This window comes from Varanus komodoensis, unplaced genomic scaffold (genome assembly GCF_004798865.1).
Source record: "Varanus komodoensis strain SLA01 unplaced genomic scaffold, ASM479886v1 scaffold192, whole genome shotgun sequence".
Taxonomy (NCBI): Eukaryota; Metazoa; Chordata; class Lepidosauria; order Squamata; family Varanidae; genus Varanus; species Varanus komodoensis.
Window position 1 is genome coordinate 150469 of NW_025335557.1, and position 12523 is coordinate 162991.

A 12523-nucleotide genomic window follows, 5' to 3' on the forward strand; every position below is an offset into this window, starting at 1 on the left:
AGCAGTGCGGGGCTGGCTCGTGGCCTCTGCCCGTAGAACAGAGTAAGAGGTGGCTCACACTGGCCAGCGTCTGGGAGGAGAGAACGGGCATGGTGGAACCAGGGGCCCACACCGTGGGAGGCTCTGCCGTGGGTGAGGGAGGGCTGTGCCACATGGTGAGGGCTGCCAAGCGGCCTGGCAGGAGGGAGGCGGTCTTTCCCAGGCCTCTTCTGGCAGGCCTCTTCTGCTTTCTTGCGGGGGGCACTGCCACCCGGTGGCAACGGGAGGGATCACAGAGGGCCCGCAGACATGCTGCCACGGGCAACAGGGAGGCCTGCGGTCCCACCCAGTGCAGCAGTTTGCTGGGGCAAGACCTGAGGCCCCACAGACAGGGAGCATGTGGGGAAGGCAGAACAGCATCCGGGAAACCAAGTGCGGCAAACAGACAGAGCTGGACTTGGCGAGCCCAAATTGTGCTCCAGTTAAGGTGTATTTCTTAAGGGTCGGTTTTGCTCCTGCTGAGAGCACAGCTTTTTAGTGGTCTCAACAACTCCGGAACATCTTTTGAACTAGTTCAGATTCTAGAGCGAGGTAACTGGTGGGGTGCCGCAGGGTTTAGTCCTGGGCCCAGAGCTCTTCAACATTTTTACTAATGATTTAGATGAGGGAATACAAGGAAAGATACTATACTGGGTGGAATAGCAAACACTCTAGAAGACAGAATGAAGATCCAAGGTGATCTTGATAAACTTGAACTCTGGGCTGAAAGCAACAGAATGAGATTCATTAAGGGCAAGTGCCAAGTCCTCCACCTAGGAAAAAGAAACCAAAGGCCTCTCCCCAAAGAGGTCCGCCTGGCACTGTCGTTACTGGTTTTTCGGCGCCAGGTAAAGACCTTTTTATTTAAACATCATTTCAATTGTTAAAACATATGATCTGGCCTGGGCAACTTCTTCTTCCTTCTCTTTCTCCTCCTATATTTTTATTTTATACTGATAATTTTAATTTTGTATTTGTAAATCAATGTATTTTTTGTATTGTTATATTTAATGGTAATTTATTATGTACTATTGTATTTCAATGTATTTTATCATGTTGTAAGCCGCCCCGAGGTTTCGGCAAGGGGCGGCATAGTAATGTTATAATAATAATAATAATAATAATAATAATAATAATAATAATAATAAAAATACAAGAGGGGGAATACGTGGCCCAACAGAACTGAACAAGACAAAGACTTTGGAGTGAACGTGGACAACAGGCTAAACATTGAGACAACAATGCGATGCAGCAGCCAAAAGGGCAAATGCTATTTTGGGGTGCATTAACATAAGTATTACTTCCAAATCACAAGAAGTAGTAGTTCCCCTATACTCCTCACTAGTCAGACCTCACCTGGAACACTGTGTCCAGTTCTGGGCACCAAGATTTAAGAAAGATGCATTAAAAATAGAAAGGGTCCAGAGCAGAGGAGGGCAGCAAACTAGGGCATGATCTAGGCCATGGGTCCTCAAACTATGGCTTGCAGGCCAGATCTGGCCTGCCATGCCCATTTATTCGGTCCACCTCAGAGGTTTTGGACTCGCTGTGCCCGTGCTGTGCACCCATGCCCACAACCACCTGCCTCGCTGTGCACCTGCCCCCTCCCTGGCCAGCGCCCGCTGCTGGCACCACCTTGCCGGCCTGTACCCACCGCCGGCATCTTTCAACTGGCCCTCCCTTTGGAAAGTTTGAGGACCCCTGATCTAGGGTTTGGAAACACTGCCTCATGAGGACAGACTGAGAACTGGGCATGTTCAGCCTTGAGAGAGATTGAGAGCAGGTGGACATGGTATCCCTCTATAAGAACCTCCAAGGCTGTCACAAAGAAGGTCAAAATCTCTTCTGATACCAGAGTGTAGGACATGGAATTCTCAATTCAAGTTGCAACAACCCAGATTCAGGCTGGGCATCAGGAAATGTTTCCTCACTATCAGAGCAATACGACAGGGGAACCAGCTGCCTGGGGAGTTTCCACACTAGAGCCATTCAAGGTGAACCTGGACCATCATCTGAGTGGGATGGAATAAACTGGTGTCCTGTGACCCAAATGCCTTCATGGCCCCTTCCAACTCCACTATTCTGTGATTCTACAATTCTTTGTATTGTGTTTTTTTTTAAACAATAACAAGCAAACCCTAAACTTGCAATGCTGAATATTTAGATCTGGCTCTGATGATGATTAACATGTTATTTTTTATGCATTAACAGTACATGTGCCTCCTACTCCCAACTCAGATAGTTGTCCCAGAAGGATGCCATGGTCAACGGTAAGAGTAAACAACAGGCACACAGCAAGTTTATTTATTTATTTATTTATTTAAAACTTTTATATACTGTCCTCTATGCGTGGCAACTCAGGACGGTTTACAACATTAAAATAAAAAACAAATAACAATTAATACAAATATAAAGCAATATACAACCAATAAAAATATTTTATATAAAAAATAAAGTCGAGAGTGACCGATTAAAACTATTAAAATACGAATTTTTAAAATAACACTTAAAGGTTTTGACCTGGTGCTGAAAAGAATATAGGCTCAATTATACAGAATACTATAGAATCAATCAGGAATATTTGATTGTTGCATGCATGTTTCAGGAAAGTCCGCATCTTTCAGACAGAAGGCAGGCCCGCAGCGCCCCCATTTCTGGCCCTGCCTCATTGTGTTCCGTGCTTGAAAAATCGTGCACAGCCAACCCGTGCAAAGAGCTCCGTACTAAGCCAGCAACTTTGGGCGGAAGGACGAGGAAGAGGAGGAGGGGGAGGAAGAGGAGGAGGAGGAAGCGCGTCCCCGACCGAGACGTGCATCGCGCCCGGGACGGGAAGCGCCGGACGTGCTGCCGCGGGGAGCCAAGGGGCGTGGCGACCAGGAGGGCCGGCCATAGAGGCGGGATGAGGCGTGGCGCAGAGCGACCCCCTGCCCGCCCGCCCTCTATGACCGTCAGGCGAACGGCGGCCGCGGATTGGTCCTGGACCGGGCACGTGGGTCAGTTCCCTCGGCACGTCCGCCATGCTGCCTGGAGCGGCGTCCGCAGCGCTCATGGGTCCGGCGGGGCGGCGGGGGGCGGCGGCGGCCGGGAGCCCCGGGCTGGGGCGCGAGGCCGCTGGGCGCGATCCTGCGGGCGCGGGCTCTCCGCGCATCCGCGCTCGCGGCCCGCGCTCCTCCGCCCGGCAGGTGCGGAGCACCGGGGACAGCAGCGCCGCCAGCAAGCGGTCGGCGGCCGCGTGGGGCTACACGCCGGACCGCTTCGTGCTGCAGCTCGTGCCCGGGGCCGGCCGCCGCGCCCCGGCCATCCACCGGTGAGCCGGAGGACGGCCCCGCGCGCGGCGGGGCGGGGCGGGCGGGGCTCCCGGGCGGGCAGAGGAGCGGGGCGTCTGCCGAAGCCGGCGCCTGGCCCGCTCAGCCCGTTCTTCGCCTCCGCAGGGGCTACCACGTCCGGGCCCGCGCCGTGGAGCACTGCGTCCGAGCGTTCCTGCTGCGCACGCGGGGGCACCCCGGGAGGCAGGTGAGGCCTGGGGAAGGGGCGCCGGGGCACAGCAACCCGCTTCTGCCCGGCCGGGGCCCGCGGTGCTGACGCTGTCGGCGCCCCCGCAGATTGTCTCCTTGGGTGCCGGCCTCGATTCGCTCTACTTCTGCCTCAAGAGTGAAGGTCTCCTGGGCCGAGCGGTTTTCTTTGAGATTGACTTCCCGGAAGTGGCCGCCCGCAAAGCTGCGTTGATCAACGAACTGGAGGAGCTGGCTGCCTTGGCGGGGAGCAGCACTTTCGCGGAGGGGCCTGGTACGGTGAAGGGGCGGGCGGGCGGGCGGGCGGCTCTCAAGGCTTGGCAGGCCCGGAGGCTTTTGCTGGCCTAGTTGCTTTCTGGTGTCTTGGTCCCGTGGCCTCTGGGTGGCATAAGTATCGCTTGATCCAAGAGGAGGCACGAGTGGGATGTGAATGTGGAGCGCTGTGACACAGCCTGCCTCGCTCTTGCACTGAGAGACAGTTCTGAGTAGTGGCTAGGATTAGTGGCTGTTTTAGAGTACAGAATGGTAAAATTGATAGATATGGTTGACTTAGCGTATGAGCCTGGATCCCTGGCCATTCCAGTCAAGGGGATAGGCAGTAATGTAGGCCTAGAGGCAAAGGTAGGGCAGGATAGCTAACGTTAACAGAAGCAGTCTTGCAAGTGCATGTGGCGCCTTCTTTTATTCACACACATGTGCACACAGATGGTTTTTCTCTCCCCAGCTCGCAGCATCCCTTGCCAGGTAGCACAAGACTTCCTTTCGCCCCCTTGCAGCAGGGAGGGCCCCAGGCCTGATGCAAAGAGCAGTGTGTCTGCATCTGCCTTCTGAGAGGCGACTGTGATGAAGAATGATTGTTCTGCCTCTGTTCCAGGGGAGGTCAAGTGTTCAGGAGAGGATTACAGACTTTTGGGAGTGGACCTGTCTGATCTGCCAAGGCTGGAAGAAGTTTTGCTTGTGGCAGGCATGGACCCCAGAGCTCCCACAATACTTCTGGGAGAAGTTGTGCTCACCTACATGGAGGTGGAAAGGTTTGTGGCATGCTACTTTCCATCGGTACTTCTGGCTATTTGAGCAGGCAAACATTGTCAAATAACAGCCAGTGGCCAGTGTAACAAAATAGATACTTAAGGTAATTGCAAATACAACTTGGTTTGTTATCATAGAACAAAATGCAGAACAGTTAGATGGAACCTGTTGCCTGGGGAACTTGTGGCCTCTCCCTTGCTAGAAACATTCAAACAGCGTCTGGATAGTCACCTGAATGGGATGGTGTAACTTAGTGTCTTGCAACAGCAGAGATTGGACCTAATGGCCTTTGGGCCCCTTCCAACTTTACTGTTCTATGGTTCCCATAATAATGTGTGGACTGAGAGGCTACTGCATAGTTTTGGCATAACATTTCAGCAGGTCTGACCTTAATAGGGTTGGGCTGAGTGTCATAGCTGTTGAGCAGTCTTCTCTCCTTTTCCTTCCTCAGCAGATTTGCCTTTTCCCCCCTTTAAAGTAATCTAACCCAGTGGTACTTGTGGCAGCCAATTTCTCTGTTGAGTTTGTGCCAGGAGAACTAGAAATAGTTCCTTTTGCCTGCCTGTCATGGATCTCTTGCCTGCTGCTTCACCCAGTTAAGACCAGTTCCCATGCCACTGAATTCTTTTGAATCCAGAGTCAGCCAGCTTGTGGACGTTGTTCCCAAGCCTAAGAGACATTCTGCCTAGCTCTTAAAACTGAATTGTGAACCTGTGTGCTAAAGAAGGGCAAGAGGGAGCTGTCTTGAGTGCTGTCGCCACACAATGCCTCCCTTCGCAAGTGCTGGTTGTGGCTTGGCTTGGCTTGGCGGCTGCAGGACTCCTCCAGGCGCTCCTTGGCCCCCTGTGTGCGTCTGGACTTCGAACCAGGCACTGACATGCCTCCTTCCCTGCTTTTGTGCCTCAGGTCAGATGCTCTGATTGAATGGGCGGCCCAGCACTTCCTACAGGCCTGGTTCGTCTTGTACGAACAGATCCATCCAGAGGACCCTTTCGGACGCATCATGCAGAATCACTTCAGGCGGCTCAAGTCCCAGCTCCGTTCCCTAGCCTGCTACCCCAACTGCGAGGCTCAGCAGATGCGCTTCCTCCAGAGGGTAGGCATGGAACTTGGACTGGGGTGGGGCGGGAATGGAAGAAAGCGGCTGGGGAGATGAGGCAGTGGAAGGCAGCTGCCCGTGCTTGAGTGTGCTGGGAGGACAGTACTCTGGCATTCTGTTTAGGGCTGGACTGAATGCAGCATCATGGACATGAATGAATTTTACAGATGCTTCGTCCCTCATGATGAGCAGCAGAGGATCCAAGGCCTGGAGCCCTTTGATGAATTTGAGGTAGGCTGCTTGTGTCCTTGCTGGTACCCAGAGTCTTCTGCCCCTGCTGCAGCTGGGAGCAGCGGCATTCATTCAGCATGTGCCCCTCTGCAGCACCCAGCCTCCACTGGCTCCCACAAGCCTTCCTGCTTCCACATGGGACTCAGTGCGGGTGGTCTAGACAGGTCTCTGTTCTCTCTCAGGTATGTGAGGGGGTGTCACATGGAGATGGGTAGACACCTGTTCTCCCCTGCAGAGGAAGGCAGGACATGCTCCAGTGGAGCAAAGTTCAGGGAGCCAAGGTTCCATTTGGATGCCAGGAAGCACTTCCTGACAGTCAGGACCTCGAGGGTGTGGAACGGGCTTCCATGAGAGGTCGTTGAGGCCCCGTCGGTGCGGGTGTTCAAAGATAGGCTGGACACGCACATGGTGGGCATGTCGTGAGTGGAGCTGGTTGGTGCCGGAGGTCAGACTAGATGGCCTGGGAGGCCCCTTCTGCCTCGCTCTGTTTCTATGTTTCTCTCTGGTGGCCAGCTCTCTGGTATGAGAACTGTGGGATAATTCAGCAGCTAAAGCTTCCTTAGAAAGACATGGAAAACCAGGCTATTATAAATGCTGCTCTGCTCAAGTTGTGGTTGATAAAACGGTTAGCATGATCCTCAGATAGTGAGAACAGACTGGACAGCTGTCTGTGGGAGACACAAATCTCTGCATTTCCTGGTCTGGGCAGGGACTTTGTTTATCTGGTTTTCATTATAAGATAACTCTGAAAAAAGATGGAAATAATGAAACAGAAAAATATTCTAGTATTGCCAAAAAAGCATAAACAAGGGAGAGTACTAACAGACAAGTATAGCTTCTGTGCTGTAGTTCCATGAAAGAGAGGAAATCTGGGCAGGAGTCTGCATGATGAGGTCTTTGGTTGGCACTGAAAGCTCGCGAGACTCAAGTCTAGCTATCTGTGCTTTGGGGGCACCCTGAGTGCTTTTGCTGACAAGGTCTTTTCTCCGGAAAGCTGTGTGGCGAACTCCGTGCCAATGTGACGCGGTCCAGAGGGCACTGCCCTTCCGTCTTAACACCCAGGCAGGCACATCCTCCCTGGGAGAAGGTGCTGCACGGGGTGACGAGGTCCATGCCCGCACATGCACCTTGGAGCTGGGTTAGTAGCTTGCTGGCAGACAGTGTGGTTCTTTTCAGACTGGCGCGAGATGCTCTCAGCTGGGCGTCTCATTTAGCACCCTAGGCAACCAGAGGGCCTGAAGGGTCTCCTCCAGAGCCAGGGTTCTCAGATGCTTGCCTCACTTTCTGATTGAACCCTCCATGAATGAGGTACGGAGAGCTTAGGCTAATAAATGCCACATATGGGCATTTATGAACAGTAGCTGTTTTTTGTTTCATGGTGATCTGCATGGAATATGAACCAGAAGAAGCTATTCCCTTCCCTGCATAAGCACCAAGTCCATGTTTGCAAGACAAGAGTGTAACTTTGGGGGTTTTGCTGTTTAGAACTGAGCATGGGACAAAAGGAAAGAGAGAGAATCTTGTATTTAACAGCTTGACTGAAGGCATCTGTAGGCCAAAGGATAGGCTGGCATAGGAGGAATAGATTACGCTCCATCAGCTCATTATCTTTTTGCGCTGGCCATGGAGGGAAAGCCCCACCACCCACCATCTGCAGCCAGCAAGGAAGCTGAGAGGTATGATGGAGGAGGGACAAAATCAGCCGCTGTCAGTATCCTTGGTAGAAGAAAAACATCTAATTAACCCGCATTTCCATTTTTTGTTGCTGGTTTGGAAATTTAGGCTTTAGCATGATAGTTAAAAATGTGCAGGAGAGTCCCTTTTGTGAGCTTGCTTATTTGTTTGTGGTTATGGGAATTTTACGCCAGCTAATGGGGTGTGGCTGGGAAATTTGGAGAACAGAAAACAAGATGCTTTTCCTCTTGTGCTCTGTCTTGTTTTGCCTTTTCGCTTGCAGGAATGGCACCTGAAATGCTCCCATTATTTCATCCTTGTCGCAGTGAAAGACGGAGAGGCGCTGTCTTCGACCCCTCCTGTGTTTCCCGGCATGAAGGACAAAGGTGCAGTGAGGCTCTTGCTCCCAGTGTTGGTTGGTGTGGCCAGGAAAGCCTCAGTGATGGATGGCTTTTGCCCCTCGCCATCCGGGGTGGCGGCAGATCTGGTGCTCCCTAGTCTGTGCTTCTGCCTTGAATTGTAGACCTTTGAAATGCTGCAATTGTGAGAACCTGGACTGTGGGTTTAAAAGCCCTAGAGCGGGTTTCTTTTGCTAACCTCCTTGTCTGTGATGTGGGAATATCAATGGCTTACTTTGCATATAGGCGTAAGAAATATTTTATGTATTAGTTCTACGCTCTGTTTACGGGCTTGGGTTTTTCTTGGCATATATGCAGAATACTTGCATTTCCCAGTGTATCACCGTTTAATGGCACAGATGCTCGTGCAGAGTGTGCTTAGGACAGAGCGCATGCAGAGAACGGGCGGCAGCCTTCCCCGTCGGAGGCCCTGGAGGGAGAGCCGCTGCTGTGGGCGCCATGTTGGCAGTACTGGCTAGAGGGCCAAGGGCTTGGCTCAGCATGAGTGGCTTTCTCTGTTTTGTGTCATGCTGTCACCTTCCAAAGGTGATCTGGGATCAAATTAGGGAGGCAGCCGAAGGACAAAGAGCGCATTGATGGCTGTCCCCAACCCTCTTGCTGACTTGTTTGCCTGACTCAAGCTGTGAACCACTTCCCGCCACGCTGAATGCCAGTGCCTTGGAGCAGCTGGTCGAGTCAAGAGGTGACCCAGGAACCAGGCCTCGGGGTGCTGCCTGCAACAGCTAGAGGCACATGTGTTGTCCAAGGGTGTGTCTTCGGTGCAGCTGAATTCTTTGCTTATGACTGAATGCCCAACATGGAGGGAAACTGCAAAAGTGCCGGTGCTGGTGGTTGTGTGTGCGGCAACCAAGGCTGGCGTGGGCTCCTTTTCCACCTTTCAGCGGATTCCTGCCAGGAGCTTGTTTGTCCTGAGGCGCACGTGTGTGGGCATGCCTGCATGTGTATGTGCGACAGACGTCCTCTGTTTCTCTGCCGTTCACCAAGCCCAGCGGCTGGCTTCCCAGGTTGCCCAGGGTTAGGGTTAGGCGGGGGCTGCTTGTGCTGCCAGTGACGTGGCCAATGCTCTTTCCTCCCTGGCGTGTAGCCCAGCTGACTGGTGGGATGCCCTGCTTTGCCGGAACGATTGCTGCTGTGGCCTGTGGCACAGACTCGGGAGGGGCCAGCCTGAGGCGGTACGGCCATCGCTCTGTGCTCCTTGCCCCTCACATGGTCCTCACCACAGGAGGTTTTGGGGACCATGGTGGACGTCATGGTCGCCTGACAGAGCTGCACGTCCTGTTCAAGGACAAGGATTCCTGGAGAAGTGGCAGTGTTTGTCTGGCCAAGTCTGGGGAAGCCTGGGGTAAGCTGGACTGGACCAGGAGGGAGGGGAGGGGAGGGGAGGGGAGGGTGCAGGCAGCCTTGCGTGTGCAGAAGCTGTTTGAGCGCTGTCTCTCTCTCCACCTTCCAGATGCACGTCTGTTCCACACGGTGACATTTCTGCAGGCAGGCTGGGCTGTGGTGTTAGGCGGACGCAAGTCTCCGGTGAACCCCGCCATGGCTCTCTGTCGTTTGAGAGTGCTGGAGGCTGCTGGGTCGTTGGCCCTTGGAAGTCCCATAATAGAGCTCACTCCACTGCCACCTGCCAAGGACCTGGTTCTGCCCCGCTGGCGACATACGGCAACAGAAATTATGTACCAAGGTAGAAACAAGGCTTTGGGCATTTGAAGGTGACGACAGCAGTTCATGGCATTTCATCTCTGTAGCTTGATCCGCCTGGGCTCATTTGATGCCTTGTGAGAGACTTCTTAGAAGTCACCTGGTGCTGTTCTCTTCCTAGAAGAAGGGCTGCGTAATGAAGGAGGGGTTGGATGAAATTAAATCCACCCCTTCTCGTTGGAATTGTCTGTAGCACAGAAGAGGTCCCACTTGCCAAACCAAACTCCTGGAAATCTGCAGAGTGATAGCATTCATCAGCCCTTGGAAGTCTTGTGTCTTTGTCCCAAGCAGGCTAACAGTTGGGCAGAGATGCCAAATTCCCGAGAGAAAAATTTGCAGCTGTTCAAGGGCAAAACAAGGGAGAGATCTTTAAGTTGGAAGGGTGGGTTCCTTTCAGCTTTACCATCAGTGCTCCAGCAGGGCGTGGATGGTATTATGGCTGCCTAGGAGGAGGGCAGAGGTTCCAGGGAAGATGGTGGAGGCTGACTTCTTGCTCCCCTTCCAGGTGAGGCGTACCTGTTTGTCTATGGTGGCTGCAGCACTGGGCAGTCTGTACTGGCAGATTGGTGCTTCCTGCACTTGGAAGAGCTCTGTGGTCGACAGGTATGGGATAAGGAAGGCCGAGCTCTGCCTTGGCCTTGTCTGCGGGCTTATCATTCAAGCCAGTTCCAGAATCCCCAAAACATCTTTCTCTGGGCAGAGCGTGGAAAGGCAGGAGATGGAGCCAATGGATGTTTTTGAAGTCTCTGTCCCTTAAGACAGGAGTAATAATTACTGCTGCTACGGTTCCATGTGTGAGCAGATGGTAGAGCTGGTGTGTTGTTACACTTCATCTTGCTCTCCCTCGGAGTGCTTGGGGCCTTGCACTTGGAGCTTCCTGTACCCATTTCATCCTCACAACAGCCCTGTGAGGTAGGCTAAGCTGCGAGAGAGTGAGTAACTCAGCCATGTTGCCTGAAGGTGGCTGGCAATTGCCAGGCTCCCTTGTCTGAGTGTACGCAGGCCTTGCCTCCTGTGCCTCTGATCTGAGTGGAACCGCTGACTGTGGCACCAGGCTAGCCGAGTCTGGCTTTGAGCCCGAGCGACTGGCACTGCTCTCTGACCAGTGGGCACACCGTGGTCCGCACAGGCGGGTGCTTTTGGCTGCTCTTACTGAGCTGGGCCTTACCCTGCCCATGCTGTGCCTCCCCAGCCTCTCCACTGATGCAAAGCCTAGCGGAGCCTTCCCCTTGCATGCTTTTCTGGCCTCTGCTTTCTAAACCAGTCCCTAGTCCCCCCGGCATGGCTGGGGATCAGGGTGGACGGTGCATTTTTCCTCTTTCCCCTACATCTTCTACCGACCTACAGCTCTAGCACCTCCTCCTCTAGGCCTGCTCTGTCAGGACAAGATTTGCAACCTGACTTCAAATACCCTGTGCCTGGTTGCCACTAGTGTGCACCTTCATGTATCCATTTATCTGTATAAGCAACTTTATACCACCCAATCGCTGAGGCTGTCCTTCTGCTCCACCGTCTCAGATTCCTGTGGAAGGCCACGTCCCGGCCGGCCGTCATTCCCACAGTGCCTGTGGCTGGCAAGGTGGCGTTCTGATTGCGGGTGGCCTGGGAACCTTTGAGCAGCCGCTGGGCACCATCTTGTTTCTGAGGCCAGCACAATGTGGCTTCCAGTGGCACAGAGTTGAGACCCGCCCCCAGCTCACTCCTAGGTAAGTGACCGGTCTGTTCTCTCCCTCTCTTGCTCAGTGCATTGTGAAGTGTGTGGGCATCGCAGAGCGTTGGAATGGGAGGGTGCAGCGCCCTGGCCATGGACTCAAGCTTTTTTGGACTCCCGAGAGAAGCAATGAGCTGAGTCTAGGTTTCCTTACAAGGAGGAAGCCTCCTCATGTGCACGAATACAAGTCGGCCAGCTTATCTAGTGTTTCAAAGCCACTTCTTACAGTGCAGGGCAGGTTCCAGTCAGCTGGAAAGAATGGTCAGTGAAGGCTGCCTGTGAGCTGTCTGTGTCCAAGCAAAGGTGGGGGAAGCTGGGCTGGACTCCTCGTTCTGTGCTCTTTGCTGCTGATGCCGCAAAGTCCTGTGGTCTGAACCACTTGAACGTTCTTGTCCTGGCAGGTCCAGCTGCAGCTCTGAAAGAAACCTGCAGGTGAGCCAGGTGGCAGATTCTACAGACATGTAGGCGGGTTCGGTCTTGGCCACAGGCCTCGTCGTGCAACAGCCACACATTAGTTGGTGTTGCTGTTCTGAGGTACCATTTGTCCCTCTTCTTGGCTGAACCAGACAAGATGGAGGGTTTGCCCACACAATGGAAGGCTCCACAGCCTGTGGAGGGTGAAATACCTTTTCAGACGAAGGAGCCAGTGGAAAAACCAAGCTGCAGTGAAATGGTGGCATTGGGCCTGGCAGCCTCCCGAGGACACCTCAGGTGCTGAAGCAATTCCTCTCGGAGGAATTGTATTAAGAGAGCCAGTTTAGCCAACGAGCAGGACAGAAACCTAATAAATATTTTAGTAAGAAGGTCAGCAATGTCATGTTTGAGTTCTTAGATAGCTAGGTTGGATACTGTCTGGACCAGGTGACTTGCCGATCTTCACTTTGTCAGTAAGGTCCCTACAATCTGCCTTAATTCCTCAGACGTCCTTCCAGAATACATAAGGTCCGGAATGGTGGTGGTGGTGGTGGTGGTGGTGGTGGTATTATTATTATTATTATTATTATTATTATTATTATTATAACATTTCTATGCCACCCCTTGCCGAAACCTCGGGGCGGCTTACAACATGATAAAATACATTGAAATACAATAGAACATAATAAATTACCATTAAATATAAAAATACAAAAAA

General features: G+C 52.8%; 1 protein-coding gene across 1 annotated transcript; it reads left to right on the forward strand.

Moving 5' to 3' along the window:
* Positions 1 to 3035: 3035 nt before the first annotated feature.
* LCMT2 (leucine carboxyl methyltransferase 2) lies at positions 3036 to 12344 on the forward strand. The gene is made up of 11 exons (XM_044428154.1): positions 3036 to 3325; positions 3450 to 3531; positions 3621 to 3804; positions 4405 to 4561; positions 5466 to 5655; positions 5782 to 5889; positions 7847 to 7949; positions 9067 to 9324; positions 9433 to 9663; positions 10186 to 10283; positions 11199 to 12344. Exons 1-11 carry the CDS (start codon positions 3036 to 3038, stop codon positions 11388 to 11390), a joined length of 1893 nt encoding a protein of 630 aa, XP_044284089.1. The 3' UTR covers positions 11391 to 12344.
* Positions 12345 to 12523: the final 179 nt, after the last annotated feature.